Raw genomic sequence first — 25,924 nt, forward strand, 5'->3', positions numbered from 1 at the left:
GCAGATTTCGGTTCGTGGTGGAATACCAGGGAAATGTAATCAGTCTACAAAGGTGATTCCTTACAAAACACTCGTGGGACCCATCGTGGAATATTGCAATAGTGTGTGGGTGACACATACCAAATAGGACTGACAGGGGATATTGAATGTGTACAGGTAAGGGCAGCACGAGTGATTGCAGGTTTGTTTGACCCGTGGGAGAGCGTCAGAGAGATGTTGCAAAAAATGAACTGGCAGTCGCTTGAAGAACGACGGAAGATATACCGAGGACGCCTGCTTACCAAGTTTCATTTATCGCTCCCATAGGGACAAGATTACAGACTAACTGCAGCGCCCGCTGTAACAATCATTCTCCCCACGCTCCATACCTGAATGGAACATGCAGAGGATTTAATAACTGGTACAATGAGATGTGCCCACTGTCATGCATTTCACAGTATTTTGCAGAGTATGGATGTAGACGTAGATACTTTTGCGAGTACCGGTATGTCTGGAGTTCCTGTATTCTCTGTAGTGGTTATGCGGCATCGCGGTTCACACAAAATTGTTGGAAGTAGAGACAGCCCCGTAGACTGAATATTTCACAAACGCCTCCCCCCTCCCTTCCCCCCAAACCACTCTCCCCAAGAAAAAAACATACTTTGAGATCAGGCGACGTTTCAATCAATGATGAATGCGAGACACCTACGTCTCTTTACAGCATATCCATCGTTAAGCCATCCGATTGTTAAGAAATGCTGTTACATGCGGTGGTGCTTCGTCCTGTTTATAGCTTAACCCTTTAGTGCTAGTATTTAAGTTTCATAATTGTTGATAACTCCTTGCAGCTTTCTGTCGAGGAGTTACGTAAATTACTAATTAAGAATACACTAAATTTCACTTATCGTTGTTGGTCAACTGCCAAAAACTTACACTGGGTTGTTTAGGACACACCGCACCTGTCCCAAAGTAACAAAAATAAAATAATACCAAGCGCCAATTTTTTAAAATTTAACAACCGTTTCATTGTTGCTGCATTTCACGTTACATTAAGTGAACTCATTGTTGAGTAGGTTAATTGCCATCTTTAGCTACTGTAATAAAAGTCTTATTACGATCAGACGCGTTACGCTATAACAATATTGTTTCTCTCTTACAATTTTGTTTGTTATAATCATTAACAATTCGCATGATTTACTTACCACTACCACTAGTTTTTATTCTTTTCTTTCTCACGTTTTTTTTTTCTTCCTTTTCTGTCGTTCATCTTCGTCTTCCACTTGCATGTGTTGAGCATACGAATTATTAACGATCATAACAAACAAAACTGTAAGAGAAAGAAACCACATTATTACAGAGACCACTGAAGACGCTTTCAAATAAAGCGAAATGCGTCTGGTCTTATTAAGACTTTCATTACAGTTGATAAAGACGGCAGCTAACCTATACAACTTGTATATGTGCAACTGCAGAAAAAAGAGTTCGAAAAACAAAGAAGACAACATGAACTCAATGTTGCCTAGTGCTGCTACTCTAACGGCTTTCGAAGCGAAATAAATGTCTTGAAATAAGTGTGCTTTGTGTCACGATATGGTAGCAACTAAATCCACAATATGAGTACGCAGAAAAAAAAAGAAAGGCGAACACAGAGATTACTTGAAAAACTTGAAGCAGAAGAAGCATATGATACATAAGAGTCAGAATCACCTGATGTGTGCGTAGAACTGGAACATGAAATTGATTCAGAGACGCGTAGTGGTGATAATGAAATAACGTTTGAAGATAACAATTTGTACTTGGGAAAAGATAAATCAATTAAACAGATGAAGAATCCAACACCAATAAATGTTAAGAATGCTGCATCAGTATACTATTATTCATCTACCAGGAGTGAGATGTGCAGCCAGAACTGTGGAATCGATCTTAGACTGCATCCATTTGTCCATTGATGAGGTTCAAAAAATGTAGAAATAGAAACGTATCGGTAAGAAGCATTTCGGGGTTTTGTATCCCACCTCGAAGGCGGCGCGTGGGTCTGCTCCTGAAAACTGAAAGGTTGGCCGAATGAAGGAAGCGAGTAGGAAAAGGTGAGGTAAAACACGTCGGTACTGCAATTAAGGAAAAGTGGTTTACTGGTGCATGAATATACAGGGTGAGTCACCTAACGTTACCGCTGGATATATTTCGTAACCCACATCAAATACTGACGAACCGATTCCACAGACCGAACGTGAGGAGAGGGGATAGTGTAATTGTTTAATACAAACCACACAAAAATGCACGGAAGTATGTTTTTTAACACAAACCTACGTTTTTTTAATGGAACCACGTTAGTTTTGTTAGCACATCTGAACATATAAACAAATACGTAATCAGTGCCGTTTGTTGCATTGTAAAATGTTAATTACCTCCGGAGATATTGTAACCTAAAGTTGACGCTTGAGTACCACTCCTCCGCTGTTCGATCGTGTGTATCGGAGAGCACCGAATTACGTAGGGATCCAAAGGGAACGGTGGTGGACCTTAGGTACAGAAGAGACTGGAACAGCACATTACGTCCACATGCTAACACCTTTTTATTGGTCTTTTTCACTGACGCACATGTACATTACCATGAGGGGTGAGGTACACGTGCACACGTGGTTTCCGTTTTCAATTACGGAGTGGAATAGAGTGTGTCCCGACATGTCAGGCCAATAGATGTTCAATGTGGTGACCATCATTTGCTGCACACAATTGCAATCTCTGGCGTAATGAACGTCGTACACGCCCCAGTACATCTGGTGTAATGTCACCGCAGGCTGCCACAATACGTTGTTTCATATCCTCTGGGATTGTAGGCACATCACGGTACACATTCTCCTTTAACGTACCCCACAGAAAGAAGTCCAGAGGCGTAAGATCAGGAGAACGGGCTGGCCAAATTATGCGTCCTCCACGTCCTATGAAACGCCCGTCGAACATCCTGTCAAGGGTCAGCCCAGTGTTAATTGCGGAATGTGCAGGTGCACCATCAAGCTGATACCACATACGTCGACGCGTTTCCGGTGGGACAGTTTCGAGCAACGTTGGTAGATCATTCTGTAGAAACACGATGTATGTTGCAGTGCTCTCCGATACACACGATCGAACAGCGGAGGAGTGGTACTCAAGCGTCAACTTTAGGTTACAATATCTCCGGATGTAATTAACATTTTACAATGCAACAAACAGCACTGATTACGTATTTGTTTATATGTTCAGATGTGCTAACAAAACTAACGTGGTTCCATTTAAAAAACGTAGGTTTGTGTTAAAAAACATACTTCCGTGCATTTTTGTATGGTTTGTATTAAACAATTACACTAGCCCCTCTCCTCACGTTCGGTCTGTGGAATCGGTTCATCAGTATTTGATGTGATTTACGAAATATATCCAGCGGTAACGTTAGGTGACTCACCCTGTATACAGAGGCATGCATAACTTTGTATGTAGTTGTGAAGCCTTCGACCATCGTAAGTAGTGCGAAGTCTTTATATGAAGAGAAGCTGGAGGGAAGTGTCCCGGCCGTGTGCTCTTGATCAATGGGGCTGACTCCAGAGCGACGCTCGTAGAGCTCCACAGCACCAGCTAGAGGGCGCTGTCGTCCGTGTCGCGTAGTGCCAACTTATAAACTTGCTCCTAAGCCGTGGCATCGTTGCTATCGATACCACACGGGGAATTTTGCTCAGAAACTAAACGGCAAAGAGACCGATATGGTTGAAATTAAGACCTTTGTTGGGCTAATTTTTGGCCGTTTTTTTCCTTTCCGCGTTGGGCATATGAACGAAAAAGTTCGGTGGAACACAAATGTTTTCGGAATTGAGGTAGCTCATACCACGATGAGTTTCTACCGGTTCCTGTTCCTGCGCAGATGTCCGCCTCCTTAGATGAATTGCCAGCGGGTATGATTGCGATGCAGTGGGCTGAGGTTCAGTTACCGGCCAGGTCGGAGATTTTGTCCGCTCAGGGGCTGCGTGTTGTGCTGTCATCATCACCATCATCAACACGACAGTCAGCCAGCGTGACATCAACTGAAGAGACTTGCAACTCGCCTCCCGAACTTCCCCAGGCGGGGACTCCCCACCATCAGTGCATTGCAAATCATTTAATTTCGTTTCAAACCTGTTCAGAGGCGTACCATTTGATGACGTTCAGAGCAGGACAGAGTGAAAGAAAATAGATAAACTTGCAATTTTAAGGGTAATATTTGAATTATTCCAGGCCAATTGTAAGAAGAAATACACCGCGTTTGAATATACTACAATGGATGAACAGTTAGTCGCGTTCAGAGGAAAGTGTAGGTTTGGCGAGTGTATATTAAGCAAGCCATCGAAGTGTGGTCTGAAAATTCTAACACTCTGGGAGGACAGGACTTACTACGCTCTTGCAATGGAGGTATATGTCGGAAAACAGCCAGATTTGCCATGTATAGTTTTCTACACGCCCCAGGATGTTTTAATTCGCCTGAGTAAGACAGTTGAGGCGTCTGGCCGTAACGTAACGGCAGAAGGTTTGTTTAGTAGTTGCCGCTTGTCTAAACAGCTGCCGGAGATGAAAATTACTTTGGCTGGAACTGCTTATAAAAATGTGAAGCAAGGTTAACAGTAGTTAGTTTGGATTTCAAAAGTATTTGAAAATGCTACTTTTTCATGTATGCACTTCGATAATAAAATAGATGACAATGCAGGAAAGAATAAGAAGCCTAACATTATTGCAATGTACAATTCCACGAAACAGAAGTCGATACATTGGATGAAACATGCGCCACCTATTTCACGTCAAGAAAAGCAAGACGCTAGCCCTGAGCAACATTTTACTTATCTTGGTTACTTCGCCGGTCAGTGTGGCCTAGCGGTTCTAGGCACTAGAGTCTGGAACTGCGCGACCGCTACGGTCGCAGGTTCGAATCCTGCCTCGGGAATGGATGTGTGTGATGTCCTTAGGTTAGTTAGGTTTAAGTAGTTCTAAGTTCTAGGGGACTGATGACCTCAGAAGGTAAGTCCCGTAGTGCTCAGAGCAATTTGAACCATTTGATTTGGTTATTTCTTGAATAAATGCTCACATAATATTTACTAAAAATAATGCTGTGGGCAGCAGATTGTTCGCAAGGCAATCAGGAGTTCACCTAGTTTAACCATTTATACACAAGGAGCAGTGGTGACATCGCTACGCTACTCCATCAAACAGAAACTCGCCAGTTTAACACCACAAGAAGATGGAAGCCAAGGACCTTCAGCAGAAAGACCAGGGCTTCCATACAGAAATGTGGACGATGAAAAAAACAAGAAGAAGGCCAAATTGCCCAAGAAGTAAAGACGTGAAAACAAAAAAATTCTGTTTGTCGTGCAAACAGAAATGTCCAACTCGTATGATTGCAATAAGTAATGATCTTTTCGATAAAGAACTTATTTCTGATACAGGACGAAACATAATACAATGTATGAAACGCTGAAATTTGACAGAACTCAAAAATGGTTCAAATGGCTCTGAGCACTATGGGACTTAACTACTGAGGTAATCAGTCCCCTAGAACTTAGAACTACTTAAACCTAACTAACCTAAGGGCGTCACACACATCCATGCCCGAGGCAGGATTCGAACCTGCGACCGTAGCGGTCACGCGGTTCCAAACTGACGCGCTTAGAACCGCACGGCCACACCGGCCGGCTGACACAACTAATGCATACATATCAATAACATCGAAAGAAAGAAGTATTACTATTTTATTACTTAGTACACCTTCCAGTGACATTGTGGCCACCGCCTATGTCCGACATAACCATGCATAGACAGCGACACTAGCAGTGGAGGGTATGTAAGGAACGTCGGGGGGAACGCAGAAAATAATGCAATCGTTGTCACAATGTGCAATCGGCTTTCTTTACCTGACGTCCAAACAGACATGGTCACTGGCTTTCGAACCAAGAACCGAATCATTTCCGAAACGGCCAAATCTGTAAACTGTACGCGTCCTACCATGGTTAAAGTAAACTGTGCATGGCAAAAAGGTGTTTTCCAAAATCGGCGACGATACTGTGGTGTACAACGGGCCATAGATGTGACAGGGATGTACGACGAATGCGGAGATGTCTACGGGCGAAGCGACGTGCAATTGTTGAACAACTGACCACCCGGATGAGATCCTCCAGCAGGCCCCTGGTACATACACCCATACTGACTGGTGTTCATCGGCAACGGAGCATGTCTGGGGAATGTTCTCGTGCCATTCAATAGGTGATCTTGTCATTCTGGAAGGCACAAGTGTGCATCTGTCCATGGTGACTATGTCCGCCCCTACATGCAGTCTGATTTTACTCAGCGTGATAGCAGTTACCAGTGGGACAACGGAACACGTCGCACAGTTTGCAGTACCCGTGCGTGGTATGAAGAGCACCACCATGAGTTCACCGTGCTCGCCTGGCCACCAAACTCCCAGGATTGAAGCCTAATCGAGAATCTGACCCTTAACATAGACAAATGTAATGTATTGCGAATACATAGAAAGAAGGATCCTTTATTGTATGATTATATGATAGCGGAACAAACACTGGTAGCAGTTACTTCTGTAAAATATCTGGGAGTACGCGTACGGAACGATTTGAAGTGGAATGATCATATAAAATTAATTGTTGGTAAGGCGGGTACCAGGTTGAGATTCATTGGGAGAGTCCTTAGAAAATGTAGTCCATCAACAAAGGAGGTGGCTTACAAAACACTCGTTCGACCTATACTTGAGTATTGCTCATCAGTGTGGGATCCGTACCAGATCGGGTTGACGGAGGAGATAGAGAAGATCCAAAGAAGAGCGGCGCGTTTCGTCACAGGGTTATTTGGTAACCGTGATAGCGTTACGGAGATGTTTAGCAAACTCAAGTGGCAGACTCTGCAAGAGAGGCGCTCTGCATCGCGGTGTAGCTTGCTCGCCAGGTTTCGAGAGGGTGCGTTTCTGGATGAGGTATCGAATATATTGCTTCCCCCTACTTATACCTCCCGAGGAGATCACGAATGTAAAATTAGAGAGATTAGAGCGCGCACGGAGGCTTTCAAACAGTCGTTCTTCCCGCGAACCATACGCGACTGGAACAGGAAAGGGAGGTAATGACAGTGGCACGTAAGGTGCCCTCCGCCACACACCGTTGGGTGGCTTGCGGAGTATAAATGTAGATGTAGATGTAGAATCTGTGGGACCACCTGGATCGGGCTGTTGGAGCCATGGATCCTAAGCCGTGAGACCCAGCGCAGCTGGGCGCGGCATCGGAATTGGAACGGCTCCACATCCCTGTCGATACCTTCCACAACCTCATGATTCTCTTCCTGCACAACGAGCACTGCAAAAGGTGTTTATTCAGGCTTTTCGCAGGTGGTCACATTAATGTCACTGGACAATGGATTTGTAGCGCAACTGAAGACATAGATTTTTGAAGCTATACAGCGTAATGAATTCTGTATAATATGAGGGTTGGAACATTAATAGTGGCAACTATTTATTTACAGCTCGTACCAAATAGGTACGTGTTTCAAAGTTTTACTGACCGTCAAAGTAGTCACCAGCATTGTGTATAACCCGTTGCCAGCTGTGTGGAAGTCGTAGGATACTCTAGCAGTGTTAGCAATGCCAGTTCTGTTGACAGTACGAGCGGCGCGGTCTATTGCCCGACGAATTTATAGCAGTTCCTAAGTGAATGCCGTGAAGTGTTTCCCTCGGTTCAGAAATCGAGTGGAACTTAACGAGGGCTTATGTCGGGGGAGCGCAGTAGGTGGCATAGCAGCCCCATCAGTCATACAAATCAGTAGCAGCTTGCACTGTACGTGCTTGAGCATTGTCCTGCCAAATGATGGTCAGGTCCTGCAGAAACTGGCATCACTTCTGCCTATAAGCTGCTCGTAGGTTGTGTTCCAAAAATGAACAGCATAGAGAAAGAAGTGATGACACTTTCTGCAGGACCTGACCATCATTTTGCAGGACAATGCTCAAGCACGTAGAGTGCAAGCTGCTACTGATTTGTTTGACTGATGAGGCTGTTAAGTCCTATCCAACCTACTGCACTCCCGTGACTTAAGCCCTCGTAAGTTCAACTGGATTTCTAAAGTGAAGGAAACACTTCACGGCACTCGCTTCGGAACTGTTACAAATTCGTCGGGCAATAGACCGCGCCGCTCGCGCTGCTAAGAGTATCTTACGAGTTCCACATCGCTGGCAACGGGTTATACACAATGCTGGTGACTACTTTGAGGGTCAGTAAAACTTTGAAACACATATCTACTTTGTACGAGCTGTAAATAAATAGTTGCCACTATTAATGTTCCAACTCTCGTATTTAGACGCCTGTCGAGTGTTAATCGTATGGATATTGACTAGAAGAATAGTCTTACTAGTCGCAGTCTCTTCTATGAACCACGACAAAAGCGGAAAACTACACATACGCTCCATATACACTCTATTTCTTCCCTTCAGGCAGAATTTACTATTTTTTTAATTACACCAGACGCCTTTAACCAAATTCCAACATGGTTTCCCTATGCTGAGGGCATCTACTTCGCGTGTCTACAGTGCGATTTTGTAAACGACTCTATGGCAATTCTTCTTCGTAGCTGTATATACGGCTGTCGTTTTCGCCTTCAGCTGCTTGCCCATCGCAGTTGAAAACTTTCAAAAGCGGCGCCATATGTCAGGGTTTTCCTTAAGCTGACTCGACTGCAGCAGTCTTTGTAGTAAAGAAATATGTGTGGTACCATGATATGCTTTTGTGTGTACTTTTATCGGTATGTGTGGTCATTACCTGCGTAATTCATTGATAATACAGTTAGTAGCACAGAAGCAATATACTTAAACCTCATGCATGATGCTGCAGTTAATAATGCATCTCGTTGTTTATGAGGTCATATCTCACGAACTATGACTCGTAGCCGGTTCTTACCCCAGCGGAAATTGTTGCCTGACAGTGACGGATGTGTGTACCAAGTATGGTTGAAATCGGTCTAGTGGTTTAGGAGGAGATGTGTACGTACAACGACATATACACATATATATACATTCATTTTTATTGTATGTATGGATTTCATCATAGGAAGTTTGATATTACAACTGTTACGGGTACTAGCTAAATTAATCCCATTAGTTGCATGATTCGCAGTAGCATTCGTCTTGATTGTTTTTGCGTGTATTAAAGAGCTCACACACGAGCGTCGGATAGCAGCCATACGTCGCATGGGCTCGCGGTCTCTTCGTAGCCCAGTGATCGGTGGCTGATCGGCGAAATACCTGGCAGTCTGATAAATCGCACAAATATCTGGCAGTATGGCAGCTTATGTGGCAACATGGCAGCCAGGACGCGATTCGGTTTCCTAGTCATTAAGTGAGCTTGTGTGATTTTGTTTCGTTTCGCTTTGCCCTCAATGAATAAGAGCGTTAGAATCAAAAATTATTCAGTACCCCGAACCAGTCTGAGAACTGAAGTTGAGGCCGGAGTTGCCGTTTATATTAATTAAACGATACAAAATACTCTTGCACGCAACTTGCGTGGCGACTGTGAAAAATTAAATACTTTTTTAAAGTAACCTACAGTCCCCAAGAAAACAAGTTTAATAAATTACAAGGGCCCTTTTTTGAATTTGTTTTTCCAAGCATTTCTGGGGATATGAAGACAGTCAGCGTTAGAAGTTGACTCCATTAGTTTCTTTATGCAGTCTCGTCCCGAAATTGCGCTTTTGTATGAACTTGAGTTTTAAGGCCAGAAGTAATGGGTCGCTGATTTGCTTTCCAGTTGTCGTCTCAGCAGACTTAAGAGGAGATCTGGGTTTAGATCGATCCTTCTCGACTGTGTGATTAATTGCTGGCTGTCTCCCGCCAAAATTGTACGTAAACATGTCCCTTGTGATTAAATGTCAGTCGACTCCAGAAGTTGTTGAATGGTTCTGAAAGCTTTCGTGACACGATGATGAAGTATCTTTTGCAAGATCCAATGGATTTAGTTGGCACCACAGATAATATTCCAAACAAGTGTCAGAAAAACGACCAATTGTTAGCATTGGAACAGGCTATTCCCTACATATCCATCTGTTAAGGCAGATATTATTCGGTGTCTCTTGTAGAATATGACTGAAATGTGATGTAGCTTCATTGTGCATAAATCACGTGTTTTGTATTCGTTGCGGGTCCGCATTCTGTATCAAGTTTAGAAGAGTGAAAGAAATAACGACCTAATAGGCAGCATCTCCAAGACTTTTGTTGGGACATACGGACCTACTAGACACACGTCTACATTTTCAAACCACACATTAAATTTAAAATCCTGCTGGTCCCAGCATCAGTTGCCCAATGATAGTTTTTACCTGTCACAAACGCCGTGGAAGAAGTAAGCAGAGAGCATTTTCTACCATTAATAACCAAAATCGAAGGATTTACATATTTATAGACTTATTTTCTTGTTTCGGTGTGACTAACACTGATTCGAAAACTATAAACTACTCGTACAATGAGTATTATTACCGCACGGACCATGAAGTAAAACATTTCACTTGTGTTCCAAGTAAGCATTAAGCGTTATCGTTGTGTTTAAAACACGATGTAGCGTAAAGTCATAAAACATGGCCAAAGTAGCTTTTGAAACAGTGTAAGCTGAACAAAAGACTGTCACTTCGTGTCACTATGTTCTGAGACCTGGCTTTGTCAAATATATTTCTATGTATCCTGAGGAAATACGGGTGAAATACTAGCGTTATTTGAAAAGATTGATCTTTGTTAACGTTTTATCTTAGATCTTCAGTAAGGATTAAAATTGAGAGCTTTCCAGCACAGGGACACTTTACATTCTTTTCCTCTTACGTCATCAATAGAGATAATGATTAAAAGTTTTCAAACCCGGGAGCAGTGTACTTTCTTCGAAATATGAATCACTTACAAAAAATATCATACAAGTAATTGGAAAATATTTATCCTATCAGTAAAACGTTTTTCTAAAAAGGAATTCTCGCAGTATCTTCTAATCTTACTGAAGTTTGAAAACTGAAGCGGGGTGAAATTTTTAAAATAGGACGCTCATCTTTGAAATAAGCATTTGGATTAAAGGTAATAAATTTATGGAATGAGAGGCCAGAAGAGGACAACAGACGTGTCTAGCGATAAGAAATGTACTAAAATTTTCATTATTCGCTTAGTGCATAAGTCACCTAACATCGAAATAAAATTTGAAGTATGTGGGTGATCGAAGCTAGAAACTCGGAACCGCAGCAACACACAGTCTCAGACTTGTGTCGACTCAGTGACAACAATTGCAAAGTTTGGAGATGCGTCCTTACGATCACACTTACTACAAGTATACTGAATTTCAATTGTCTGTATTGAGCAGAAGCGGTATGCAGTGCAGTTAATGGATTTTACACACTGTGGCGTACAGTGGACCAGCTCGCTTCAAAACATGTATACAATAGGAAAATGGATATAGAGTCCTATAAAACCGGGCTCTATTTAGATTTTTTAGATCGCTCATTAGGTATACTATGTCAGAATTACAAAATTCGAAATGGCGTATCCAATACGACGGATGAAAAATTATAAATTTAACGTATTCACAAAAAACATTGAGCATAAAATATTCTGAGATGGTTAGTAACGAATTAAAAGTTAGAATTATCACACTGAAATGTTTTATTCGATGTTACCGATTTTCCGGTCTCTGCCACATTTAGTGCCAGCGTTATCGTAGCTATAAGAAGGCTCACTCGTATATTATCCACTGGTAGACAGTTCAAAAAAGATCTTTTACCTTATGCGGCAACTGTTTATATTCATCAAGTGTAGTTTTCTGGAACCTCGAGATAAATAGATCCGAAGATGCCAGAACTCATCAATCAGCAGAAGGTGTGCGGTTAAGACTACATCGTCAAAAAAGCGTGAAGTATTACCATCATTTATTGTGTCCGATCACTGTAGGGGAACATCAATCAGCAAACCGGAACTGCGTTTGAAATCGCTCTGAATTTTCACTTTTCGAGCCGTGACACGAGCTTCTGCTCTACAAACGAAGTCCTCATATAACTATGACTGTACAGCCGCGACTTGACCGTCAGTACCTACTGCCCATGCGTCTCACACGAAGTCAAATATTTATCTTTATGTGTAGGCTTTTGAATAGGAAGTAGACGTTGAAAAATAATCAAATGGCTCTGAGCACTATGGGAATCAACTTCTGAGGTCATCAGTCCCCTAGAACTTAGAATTACTTAAACCTAACTAACCTAAGGACAGCACACTCATCCATGCCCGAGGGAGGATTCGAACCTGCGACCGTAGCGGTGAAAATTAATCATTCACAATGTTTACCACAGGATTATCCACAGTAAATACTTTATTAATTTTTAAATAAGTAGTTAAAGAATTACTTAATTTGTTGTTAAATTAGTTATTAATTGTTGTGCATTATTGCACAATAATTTCCACAATAATGCGTATTTTTGCAGAACGTTGTGCATTATTGCACAATAATTTCCTACAGTGACGCTCTGCCGCATGACAGAAAAAATAACCATCCACCAAAAACGCGCAAATACACGATGACGTATACATTTGAACTCGGTAACCACACTATTAAGATAGTGGGAGAGCCATTTACAAAAGTGGAACCACGCCGAGAAAATTTTGTAGCGAACGATTTCGGATAATATCAGTTGCACTTTAGTTTTAAGTCAATATACGTCATTACACCTGTTACAAATGTCACAAACATACCTTCTGGAGTGCTACTCAACTTATTTTATCCCGACAACCGGGTATGATCACTTTCATATATTAAACAGGTCACAGAAATATTACTTGAAGAATGTGTCATTCTCGGATTCATTGTTTACTGGTAGCTGTAATGACACGTATCATATCGACTTGTGACTGTATTGTCACCGTAACACTGGGTAACTATGCACAGGGTGACTGACTTTTTCCTATTGCTATTCTGACCAGGTTTTGAAGCGAGTAGGCCCATTGTGTGGCGTAGCGTCAGATATGTTCTCTGCAAAAACAGATATAATGTCTGATGGGATAGCAGCATGTGAAAGTTGCTGGATTTGGACGGGTTACTCCTGTAACTTAAATATCATATCTGAAGATGGTTCTGGATGAACCGAGCGCGGTCATATGAATAAAAAAAAATTTTGCAATCAAGATGGATTATAAGTAACAAAATATGTTCTCATTTTCGCCCCGAGAGACAGCTCTGTAGAGATTTTCTGAACTCCTATCAAATGTTGAAATGTGTGTGAAATCTTATGGGACTTAACCGCTAAGGTCATCAGCCCCTAAGCTTACACACTACTTAACCTAAATTATTCGAAGGACAAACACACACACCCATGCCCGAGGGAGGACTCGAACCTCCGCCAGAAACACCCGCACAGTCCATGACTGAACTCCTATCATCTGATAATTTTAGACCCTGGGGTCTCAATACAAATACACTCCTGAAAATGGAAAAAAGAACACATTGACACCGGTGTGTCAGACCCACTATACTTGCTCCGGACACTGCGAGAGGGCTGTACAAGCAATGATCACATGCACGGCACAGCGGACACACCAGGAACCGCGGTGTTGGCCGTCGAATGGCGCTAGCTGCGCAGCATTTGTGCACCGCCGCCGTCAGTGTCAGCCAGTTTGCCGTGGCATACGGAGCTCCATCGCAGTCTTTAACACTGGTAGCATGCCGCGACAGCGTGGACGTGAACCGTATGTGCAGTTGACGGACTTTGAGCGAGGGCGTATAGTGGGCATGCGGGAGGCCGGGTGGACGTACCGCCGAATTGCTCAACACGTGGGGCGTGAGGTCTCCACAGTACATCGATGTTGTCACCAGTGGTCGGCGGAAGGTGCACGTGCCCGTCGACCTGGGACCGGACCGCAGCGACGCACGGATGCACGCCAAGACCGTAGGATCCTACGCAGTGCTGTAGGGGACCGCACCGCCACTTCCCAGCAAATTAGGGACACTGTTGCTCCTGGGGTATCGGCGAGGACCATTCGCAACCGTCTCCATGAAGCTGGGCTACGGTCCCGCACACCGTTAGGCCGTCTTCCGCTCACGCCCCAACATCGTGCAGCCCGCCTCCAGTGGTGTCGCGACAGGCGTGAATGGAGGGACGAATGGAGACGTGTCGTCTTCAGCGATGAGAGTCGCTTCTGCCTTGGTGCCAATGATGGTCGTATGCGTGTTTGGCGCCGTGCAGGTGAGCGCCACAATCAGGACTGCATACGACCGAGGCACACAGGGCCAACACCCGGCATCATGGTGTGTGGAGCGATCTCCTACACTGGCCGTACACCACTGGTGATCGTCGAGGGGACACTGAATAGTGCACGGTACACCCAAACCGTCATCGAACCCATCGTTCTACCATTCCTAGACCGGCAAGGGAACTTGCTGTTCCAACAGGACAATGCACGTCCGCATGTATCCCGTGCCACCCAACGTGCTCTAGAAGATGTAAGTCAACTACCCTGGCCAGCAAGATCTCCGGATCTGTCCCCCATTGAGCATGTTTGGGACTGGATGAAGCGCCGTCTCACGCGGTCTGCACGTCCAGCACGAACGCTGGTCCAACTGAGGCGCCAGGTGGAAATGGCATGGCAAGCCGTTCCACAGGACTACATCCATCATCTCTACGATCGTCTCCATGGGAGAATAGCAGCCTGCATTGCTGCGAAAGGTGGATATACACTGTACTAGTGCCGACATTGTGCATGCTCTGTTGCCTGTGTCTATGTGCCTGTGGTTCTGTCAGTGTGATCATGTGATGTATCTGACCCCAGGAATGTGTCAATAAAGTTTCCCCTTCCTGGGACAATGAATTCACGGTGTTTTTATTTCAATTTCCAGGAGTGTATAGTCTTCTACACGTCACTTGTATGGGCATAGCTGGAAATGTACCAGGTCTTTCCACGTACTTTCATGTATAGTCGGGCCTTCGTGTAGCTAAGACTCAGACAAGACTCATAACAAAGACGATTTTTTGGTAATAAATATGCCATTGCCTATTGCAGGCACTGGCATGTCTGATTTGGCATCAGTGGCATCCTGCAGTTGGAAATACGTGCCGTCCATGAAGTACGAAAAGGTGTTCCATGAGGAGCGGCCATGTTTCCCGTCGTGCACATCTCAAACAAAATGTCCACACTCATCATGGACTGAAATGCCGTACTATGATCTGTTGACGCTGAACTCAGCCTATCACAAATATTTCTAAAAAGATTTGTTTAACTCTCATGACTGATGTCACGCTATCTTGTCCAGTTTCAGATGGCTACAAGTATATTATTTCAGTATTAATTTGTAGTAGAACAGGTGTAATTGTGTCTTCATGGACAATTCTTAAGTGAATAACAGTCGCGGAGTTCACAACAATCCATCACGGGTAAAAAAAAAAAATCTAGTTATGGCTGGAATGAGCCATTAAAAGAGGCTTTGTAGCCACCCACAACTGCGCAAGTGTTGCTGGTGCAGAATGTTGAGCACAAACTGACCTCTCGATCAAATCTCACGTCGGGCGGTCTCGATGGCCACATCATTCCCTCGAATTGTCCAAAATGTTCTTCAAACCAGTCATGAACAATTGTGGTCCAATGGCAGGGTGGATTGTCAACCATAAAAGTTCCATCGTTTTGGAACATGAAGTCCATGAATGGCTGGAGATGGCCCCCAAGTAGCCTAACATAAACATTTCCAGTCAATGATCGGTTCGGTTAGACCAGTGGACTCAGTCCACTCCATATAAACACACCCCACACCATTATGGAGCCATCACCAGCTTGCACAGTGCTTTGTTGACGACTTGGGTCCATGGTATCGTGGGGTCAGCAACACATTCGAATCGTACCAGCAGTTTTTACCAAATAAATTCGGGATTCATCTGACCAGACCACTGTTTTCCACTCGTATTGGGGTCCGAGCCCAGGAGACGCACTGGAGGCGATGTCATGCTGTTAGCAAAGTCACTCGCATCGGTCGTCTGCTGCCATAGCCCATTAATGCGAAATTTCGCCGCAGTGTCGTAACCGATACTTTTGTCGTACGTCCCACATTGATTTCTCCTGTTATTGTAGGCAGTGTTGCTTGTCTGTTATCACTGAGAATTGGTACAAAAGCGCCGTAAATGTTTATATTTAATGACGAATTAAGCACATCTTGGAACCTACTCACGCGGAATACACAATGTTTCATTTACCTGAAATAAATAGTTTGTTTCGAGTGAGAAGTTTTCAAGACGAGTTTCTTCGTCATGTAAATGTAAAAATTGGCATAAATGTGCACTTTTGCTATATACTGTGGATTTTAACAACTGACAAGCATCAGAGGAGTGCTACATATGTAGGCATGTTAGGTTCCGGAAGGTGCATTTTAGTTGTTCATAATGGTATATGTGACAAATCTATTTGTAATTTTATTTCTAACATATCTTTGTGAAATGTGGAATATACTCTTCCCTAAAATTTTAACATGGTATGAGTAATGGACGTACAACGGAACACAACAAGAACCAAAAAGGCTTTTGACGATTTGAAGATGACAGTTTACCTGCCGAAACTGATCAATAAAAATAAAATTCGAACGCGATCTTGCCTATAAAAATTTTCCTTTAAATACAGATAGCTGCTTCTCATTATGAGAAACTTCATTCGTAATGGTCACCTAAGAAATTGGTCAAGGCAACTTAAAAGACATCACAGTATGAAGCTTATACACTACTGGACATTAAAATTACTACACAAGAAGAAATGTAGATGATAAACGGGTATTCACTGGACAAATATATTACACTAGAACTGACATGTGATTATATTTTCACGCAAATTGGGTGCATATATCCTGACAAATCAGTACCCAGAACAACCACCCCTGGCCGTAATAACGGCCTTGATACACCTGGGCATTGAGTCAAACACAGCTTGGATGGCGTGTACAGGTACAGCTGCCCAGGCAGCTTCAACACGATACCACAGTTCATCAAGAGTAGTGACTGGTGTATTGTGACGAGCCAGTTGCTCGGCCACCATTGACCAGACGTTTTCAATTGGTGAGAGATCTGGAGAATGTGCTGGTTAGGGCAGCAGTCGAATATTTTCTCTATCCAGAACAGCCCGTACAGCGCCTGCAACATGCGGTCGTGCATTATCCTGCTGAAATGTAGGGTTTCACAGGGATCGAATGAAGGGTAGAGCCACGGGGCGTAGCACATCTGAAATGTAACGTCCACTGTTCAAAGTGCCGTCAATGCGAACAAGAGGTGACCGAGACGTGTAACCAATGGCAACCCATACCATCACGCCGGGTGATACGCCAATATGGCGATGACGAATACACGCTTCCAATGTGCGTTCACCGCGATGTCGCCAAACACGGATGCGACATCATGATGCTGTAAACAGAACCTGGATTCATCCGAAAAAATGACGTTTTTGCCATTCGTGCACCCAGTTTCGTCGTTGAGTACACCGTCGGAGGAGCTCCTGTCTGTCATGCAGCGTCAAGGGTAACCGCAGCCATGGTCTCCGAGCTGATAGTCCATGCTGCTGCCAACGTCGTCGAACTGTTCGTGCAGATGATTGTTGTCTTGCAAAGTTCCCATCTGTTGACTCAGGGATCGAGCCGTGGCTGCAAGATCCGTTACAGCCTGTCATCTCGACTGCTAGTGATACGAGGCCGTTGGGGTCCAGCACGGCGTTCCGTATTACCCTCCTGAACCCACCGATTCCATATTCTGCTAACAGTCATTGGAGCTCGACCTACGCGAGCAGCAATGTCGCGATACGATAAACCGCAATCGCGATAGGCTACAATCCGACCTTTATCAAAGGCGGAAATGTGGTGGTACGCATTTCTCCTCCTTAGACGATGCATCATAACAACGTTTCACCAGGCAACGCCGGTCAACTTCTGTTTGTGTATGAGAAATCGGTTGGAAACTTTCCTCATGTCAGCACGTTGTAGGTGTCGCCACCGGCGCCAACCTTGTTTGAATGCTCTGAAAAGCTAATCATTTGCATATCGCAGCATCTTCTTCCTGTCGGTTAAATTTCGCGTCTGTAGCACATCACCTTCGCGGTGTAGCAATTTTAATGTCCAGTAGTGTATTTAGGATGAGGTTATGTTTCCTGTAGTTGACATTTGTTTTTATATTTGCCAATATTGCGCAGTCTAGCTAAATTGACATTTTCGTGTGCAGATACCGCAAAGGTGTCAAGCCTGGGAGACGGCCAGGAGCAGAGCCAACACGAGTTCAGTGATCACCAAGGAAGAAATCAACAGGTAAGCCCACCACACCACATCCGTATGACAACGGCTTATTGTATGGTTTCTTACATCATACCTTTTGTTTGAAGGTAATAAGGAAGATAAAACGAGCTGTAAATAAATAATTTAATACATATGTTGTTGTGTGTGACGTGTTGTCAGCGAGATGGTTGTAGTGTGCGTCTTCACAATGCAGGTGGAGCTCACGATTCGAATTTCGCAAGGAACGTATCGATGACCGGCTTAGGTGTCTTCCTTAGACTGGTTCTTCTCCAGGTTTTGACATTAACGAAGCTGACATGGGAGAACACATATTAGTAGGATTATGTAACTGAGACTACTTCTGGTTTAAATAATTCAGTATGCTACAGTCCTTTCCCCTCTCTATGCCCCTCCCCTCCGTGTTCCAAGAAGCGCCTCTAAGCGTCGTGGTACGGTACCAGAGAGGTTCTGATGTCTGTATGAGCTGTATGTTTCAAAATCCACATGTCATTACCAACGGAAGAGATGACACCCGTCGTGACGTATCGAATTGCCTGAAGCAAAGAATCCATAAAATAGTGCACTCGATGCAAAGGAGCTGCTGTCGCACGTGTAATCCTTCGTGGAGCACAGTGCTTTGCACCTACCCACTATAAAACTCAACAATGCATGACATACACTGAGGTTAAACACGTCATGGGATAGCGATATGCACGTATAAAGATGTCGCGTAGTGTCATGTACACAAGGTATAGGAGGGTAGCGCATTCGTGCAGCAGTCATTCGTACTCAGGTGGCTCGTGTGGAAAGGTTTGCGATGTTTTTATGGCCGCCCAGCGGAAATCAACAAACTGAACGCGGTATCGTAGTTGGATTAAGACGCATGGGACATTCCATTTATGACGATGTTAGGAATTCATTATTCCTAAATCCACAATGTCAAGAGTGTGCCGAGAATACTAAATTTCATGCATTACACTGAGAGAGAGAGAGAGAGAGAGACAGGTTAAAGCAAGATTCAGAACGCATATACGCTGACGGAAGTAACGAATGAAAATTTTTATCGAGGCTGGGCCTTAAGTGTGGGTCCCCTGCTCACTAGTGAGATGCGGTAACCATTACGCCACACTGACACAGTGGCTTTGAACAACTGCGTTGACTACTCTAGCATGCCTCCCTCCTCAGTTCCCATTCACAACTCAGTCGAATTGGTTTTCCCCACAAACTCCAACAGCAAGATTTAAAACTGCCATCCAGAACATATTCAGCTGTAGACCATCTTGTTTTCTTATTCTGTAAACAATGATACCACTGTCATACATCGCAAGTGCAGTTTCACAGTGAAGAAAATGTGGAAGCCTATAGAAGTAAGTCTAAATATATTGCATAGACACACACACACGCGCACACAAAAAACGCGCGCGCGAGAGAGTAAAATAAAGCAAACTACAACAGTTTAACATTCGAGAGTAATTTTCGATGTAAGTTTCGTATGTTAGCTTCTCTAAATTTCCAGACGACAAACTGTAAAAGAATTATAACTCTAATGCAAAGTACACAGAGCTATAGAACCATAGCATGTGTTAAAAAGCTATAATTTTTTAAAAAGTTGGTGAATACATTCCGTTAGCAACTGAAATTCTATATGGTCAGATGTTTGAAAGCAATTTTTTTTCTTTATTTGATAATAAGCAAATACAAAACCCACTGAAGATGCTGTAACTTCAGCGAAACATGTCTGAATCTACATCTACTTCGGTACTCTGCCAATCACATTTAAGTGCCTGGCAGAGGGCTCATGTAACCACCTTCACAATAAATCTCTATTATTCCAGCCTCGAACAGCGCGCGTAAAAAAAAAAGAAGACCTTTATCTTTCCGTGAGAGCTCTGATTTCCCTTATTTTATTATGATGATCGTTTCTCTCTATGTAGGCCGGAGTCAACAAAATATTTTCGCAGTGGTAGGAGAAAGCTGGTGATTGAAATTTCGTGAGAAGATTCAGCCGCAACGTAATTTGGAAATCTGTCGTGAGGTCTTACGGGACCAAACTGCTGAGGTCATCGGTCCCTAAGCTTACCCACTACTTAATCTAACTGAAACTAACTTACACTAAGGGCAACACAAACACACACACACATGCCCGAGGGTGGACTCGATCCTCCGACGGCGAGAGCCGTGCGGCCCGTGACAAGGCCCCCAGACGCAACGAAAAACGCCTTTATTTTAATGATGTCCACCCTAAGTCCTGCATCATGTCAGTAACACTCTCTCTCATATTTCGGGTTTAATAGAAAATGTACTGCTCTCGACGTACTCCTTTAATTCTGTCTGGTAAGGTTCAAATGGTTCAAATGGCTCTGAGCACTATGTGACTTAACATCTATGGTTATCAGTCCCCTAGAACTTAGAACTACTTAAACCTAACTAACCTAAAGACATCACACAACACCCAGTCATCACGAGGCAGAGAAAATCCCTGACGTCGCCGGGAATCGAACCCGGAATCCCGGGCGTGGGAAGCGAGAACGCTACCGCACGACCACGAGCTGCGGACTGCCTGGTAAGGATCCCACACTGCGCAGCAGTACTCTTTTAAGAGGATGGACAAGCGTCTGGATAAAAAAAGAAGAAAAATCGTGTTTGCTGAAATCAGTACTTATCCGGAAACAGATTTCTTTCTTCTCAAGCCCTGGTAATGCACAATACGCGATAATCTGAAAAAAAAACTCTTAGTCCCTTGGCCAGGACCTCCGAGTACAGCGAAGGCGTCTTCCTTCCATTGTCTCACGCAAGCTATTCCGAGTTACGACTTTGGTACCACTGGCCTACGTACCCATCCCCGAAAGCCCCCTATCGCGTTTTGCTGCGTTGGCGAGAGCGGAACCGACAATTGTCCGCCGCTGTGTGTGACCCGGAACCGCGCGAAGCAATCCGAGTAGTCCCGACAGAGCGCGAACAATGCGCCACCGCGAACCGGGGCGGGCGCTTCTATCCCGATATTGCGCGCGTCGCGCTCCGATTCCTGCCGGAAATTAAATTTCGCTCAACGAGCTTTTCCAAGTTCCCCATCCAGAAACTAATTTTTGTCAGCCACGTTCACTGAGAGCTGAGGAAAAGAGCACCGCGTGACGTGCTGCTGTTCTGGAAACGGTATTTTTCGTACTCGCTCTCTCTGCCTCTGTCTGTGATCTACTTTTTTTAATTTTTCCTTTTATCTTATGCCCTCTGTCTCGTAGTTGTTTCAGTTGCGTCAGCTGGTTCAAGTTCGAAGCAAGCAGAAAGGCAGACCCACGGCCAGCAATAAAAAACATCTGGTTTGCGTCTGCGAGAGCGAACGGCGATAAATTACTCGAGTTCTCGAAGAACAGGGAAAGCAGCTGCGCGAGTCTCAACGACTCGTGCTGCTCCACCATTCCTGGCGATCCAAGTTTGTAGTTCAGTATTCTAGCGAGCAAAATTTAATCAAGTCTCTCATATATCATATTTCCTTCTTTTCTTAAAAGAAGGAGGGGGTGGGAATTGACTAATTGTACATCTACACTACTGGCCATTAAAACAGCTACACCAAGGAGAAATGCTGATGATAAACGGGTATTCATTGGACAAATATATTATTCTAGAACTGACATGTGATTGAATTTTCACGCACTTTGGATGCATAGATCCTGAGAAATCAGTACGCAGAACGACCACCTCTGCCCGTAATAACGGCCTTGATACATCTGGGCATTGAGTCAAACACAGCTGGATGGCGTGTACAGGTACAGCTGCCCATGCAGCTTCAACACGATACCACAGTTCATAAAGAGTAGTGACTGGCGTATTGGGACGAGCCAGTTGCTCGGCTACCATTGACCAGATGTTTTCAATTGGTGAGAGACCTGGAGAATGTGCTGGCCAGGACAGCAGTCAAACATTTTCTGTATCCAGAAAGGCCCGTACAGGACCCGCAACATGGGGTTGTGTATTATCCTGCTGAAATGTAGGGTTTCGCAGGGATCGAATGAAGGGTAGAGCCACGGGTCCTAACACGTCTGAAATGTAACTTCCACTGTTCAAAGTGCCATCAATGCGAACAAGAGGTGACCAAGACGTGTAACCAATGGCAACCCATACCATCAGGCCAGGTGATACGCCAGTATGGCGATGACGAATACACGCTTCCAATGTGCCTTCATCGCGATGTCGTCAAACACGGATGCGACCATCATGATGCTGTAAACAGAACCTGGATTCATCAGAAAAAATGACGTTTTGCCATTCGTGCACCCAGGTTCGTCGTTGAGTACACCATTGCAGGCGCTCCTGTCTGTGATGCAGCGTCAAGGGTAATAGCAGCCATGGTCTCCGAGCTGATAGTCCATGCTGCTGCAAAGGTCGTGGAACTGTTCGTGCAGATGGTTGTCGTTTTGCAAACTTCCCCATCTGTTAACTCAGGGATCGAGACGTGGCTGCACGATCCGTTACAGCCATGCGGATAAGATGCCTGTCATCTCGACTGCTAGTGATACGAGGCCGTTGGGATCCAGCACGGCGTTCCGTATTACCCTCCTGACCCCACCGATTCCATATTCTGCAACAGTTATCGGATCTCGACCAACGCGAGCATCAATGTCGCGACACGATAAACCGTAATCGCGATAGGCTACAATCCGACCTTTATCAAAGTCGGAAACGTAATGGTACGCATTTCTCCTCCTTACACCAGGCATCAAAACAACGTTTCACTAGGCAACGGCGATCAACTGCTGTTTATGTATGAGAAATCGGTTGGAAACTTTCCTCATGTCAGCACGTTGTAGGTGTCGCCACCGGCGCCAGCCGTGGGTGAATGCTTTGAAAGGCTAATCATTTGTATATCACAGCATCTACTTCCTGTTGGTTAAATTTCGCTTCTGTAGCACGTCATCTTCGTGGTGCAGCGAATTTGATGGCCAGTAGTGTACATTGACCAAGTTTCTCGTGACTGCTCGTTATCTGTGGTAGAATCGTAATGGTGACTGTATATATACCGGTGGCTGTTGTGTTCCTATCACAGCGTCAAGTTGTGGTGCAGTAAACTTGAATGTAGAAATGAAATTTAAATAGAAATTGCGAGTCTCGTTAGAATGCCTTCAGATCGATAGCTAAGTTAAACGATGAATTAACTGAATCTGCTCCCCGAACTATTATCACCTCCGTGTTGCAGATTATCTTATCTGAAGATCTGCCGTCTCCTGGACCGTGGCAGATCTGAGGTCGAACCCTCAGCAGGTGTTTCAGTTTCAGCCAAATATTGATATATATTAAAAGACAGTGGGAAGCCATCAAACGGGTAACATACCAAATATTCAGAAAGACAATTTTTTAAAACCTTCCCGAACTGTAAGGAAGATATGGGGTACGCTCGTAATTTAGTACCACTGTCATGAATAAGACATGTTGAGATGTTTTAAACACAAATGTCTTTGTTTTTATTAATTCAAAAACGTCTGTAAAAATCTGAAATATTATTTTTAATCAGTTATCTGTTATAAGCATTATACGTCTTAAGTTTATTTACTTTAAAGCTCCTGTAATCTAGCTGGAGTATTTTTTTCTTCATCTTCAAACGCTTGTAAAAAGCAGCTTCAGTATCTGTGTCTCCATGTTACCTCACTGTATACATGCTGAACGTGGGTAGGTATAGCCGCTCATTGTACCTGACGTTCTGCTGCTGTGGTTCAATCTGATGCAAGATCTGTCTATATAAGAATTCTAATTAAATAAATATGTTATAATATAGAACATTTAGTTAACTTACATTAGCTATACACTTCATATGTCATGGTTGCAATTCAGCATATGTATCTGTTACTGTCTGCACACAGGTACTAATGACTATCATCGTATGAAGACCTCTGTGACCATCTTTGGTCCTACCAGTAAACAGTAGTCAGAGGTGCAGTCGGCTCTATGCAGTGTTAATTTCGACTGCAGCATGAATATGAAAGAGCACACTGTCTAGCATTGTTTATATATTGACGATGCAATTTGCATTAGGCTGTGACAATAGGTCGCTCTGGATAAATGCGAAGTATTTATGTCTTTAGAGTAAGAGTTGTTCATAATGGGTTAAATCACTGAGTATGTCGTACTTCTATTGTCAGTGATAAATTCATGGTTTTTTTAACTGATAATGATTATATTATCGTAATATGATGTTCTAAATTTTTTGTTGGCATTTCCAGATATAATGAATGGTTTTGAAATTCCGGCTCGCCCTATAATTCCCGACTTGTGGAGCTCCGTTCATGTTGTTTTAGCGGTGACATGTTTCGTGAGTGCGACTTTTAGTTCTGCAGAGACTTTTACAGCTCCCGTTCTACTATATTCCGTCCCAATCCTCTTCAATGAAAGTCTGTCATGATGAGTCAGCACACAATTTCGTCCCGTTGTGACTTAGCTCCACAGGTCACGCTTGTGATGAAATACAAGACCAAAACCTGCAGGCTTGGATAACATCCGCATTTATGTTCAAAAACGCATTTCTCTCGGTGTTCCTTTGTGTACGCAGTTCCGCGTAGTCAGTACGTACACATCTTTCCCATTAGAGGCGCCCCGCTAAGCACAACAGCGCAGGTGCAGCGCTCGTCCATCTCCGCACTACAAGATGGCGCTGCCATAGAGACGGACCAAATTCTGCTTCCGCCGATCCGCGTATTAATATGTAACGCAGCCAATGAGATTGCTGCTAACGTAGAACCTTTTCTCCTCAGGGATCACACTCGCGCAGTGATACATGAACGCGTGAGGTATTATAATGAGTGTACAGACCACCGATTAGTCAGTCTGAATTTGTCTGTACCAGTCTGCATTTGTCTGTACCAGTCTACATTTGTCTGTACCAGTCTATACTCAAGTTTCAGTCCGCGCCTCATAAGATTACCATATTCCCGTACATAACCATGAACATAAATGTATAGACACTTTTGCCAAGTATCAGAGATATATGTGAGAATAAGATTAACGTACCAATACCAAACGAACTTCAGATTGTCAGTTGTAAATAGCATCCAGAACCAAGTTAAGTAATTTTTATGCTTGTTATTATTTTAATAAATGTGTGTGAAAATTAAGCTATCTAAGCGTGCAAGTGGCATTTCTATCGTCTGACCTAACGGCAGAAGATAAACACGCCATGATAAGACCACGAGACATATTGCTGACACTCGCCTACTTCGTTAGAGCGACAAGTCAAATAATCTGATGGTGTGTGTATTAAAAGTCTTACAGTACGCACACCACAGTTCCCATATCTTTGTCCTGCCGCTGTATGTATTAGGAAAACACCAAGAACCGAGAATTCGCTTTCTACATAGCTCCCACTATTTTGAAGGCACTTGTCAGAGCACGGCATTAGTTTTTGAATGTATTTCTCGTAGAACGTTGTTGTCTGTGTTGTCAACTGTGTGGCAATGTGTCCTTTGAGCTCTTCATCGTGTTGAAATTTTGATCACAAAAGGAGATTTTCAGTTGCAAAAAGAGATGTATGTAGTCTCTAGGCCTGAAGCTAGAGCTGTACGCCTGGTGATCAAACTGAATCCAGATGAAGACCTGTATGAGTTTTTGTGTCTTGTTCTTCGTGTGAGGTCGAGCATTGTCATGAATCAAAACATTATGGTTTGTGAGCTTTCAACAGCTCT

General features: G+C 43.8%; 1 protein-coding gene across 1 annotated transcript in view; it reads left to right on the forward strand.

Annotated features, from left to right (window-relative positions):
• The window catches only part of LOC126188775 (uncharacterized), a 355,103-nt gene that overhangs the window by 195,906 nt on the left and 133,273 nt on the right, over positions 1-25,924 (forward strand). Inside the window, exon 2 of the mRNA XM_049930386.1 lies at positions 18,208-18,290. Coding sequence (XP_049786343.1) covers positions 18,208-18,290 — 83 coding nt within the window. The remainder of the gene's footprint in view (positions 1-18,207; positions 18,291-25,924) is intronic.

The sequence above is a fragment of the Schistocerca cancellata genome, chromosome 5, assembly GCF_023864275.1.
Source record: "Schistocerca cancellata isolate TAMUIC-IGC-003103 chromosome 5, iqSchCanc2.1, whole genome shotgun sequence".
Lineage (NCBI taxonomy): Eukaryota > Metazoa > Arthropoda > Insecta > Orthoptera > Acrididae > Schistocerca > Schistocerca cancellata.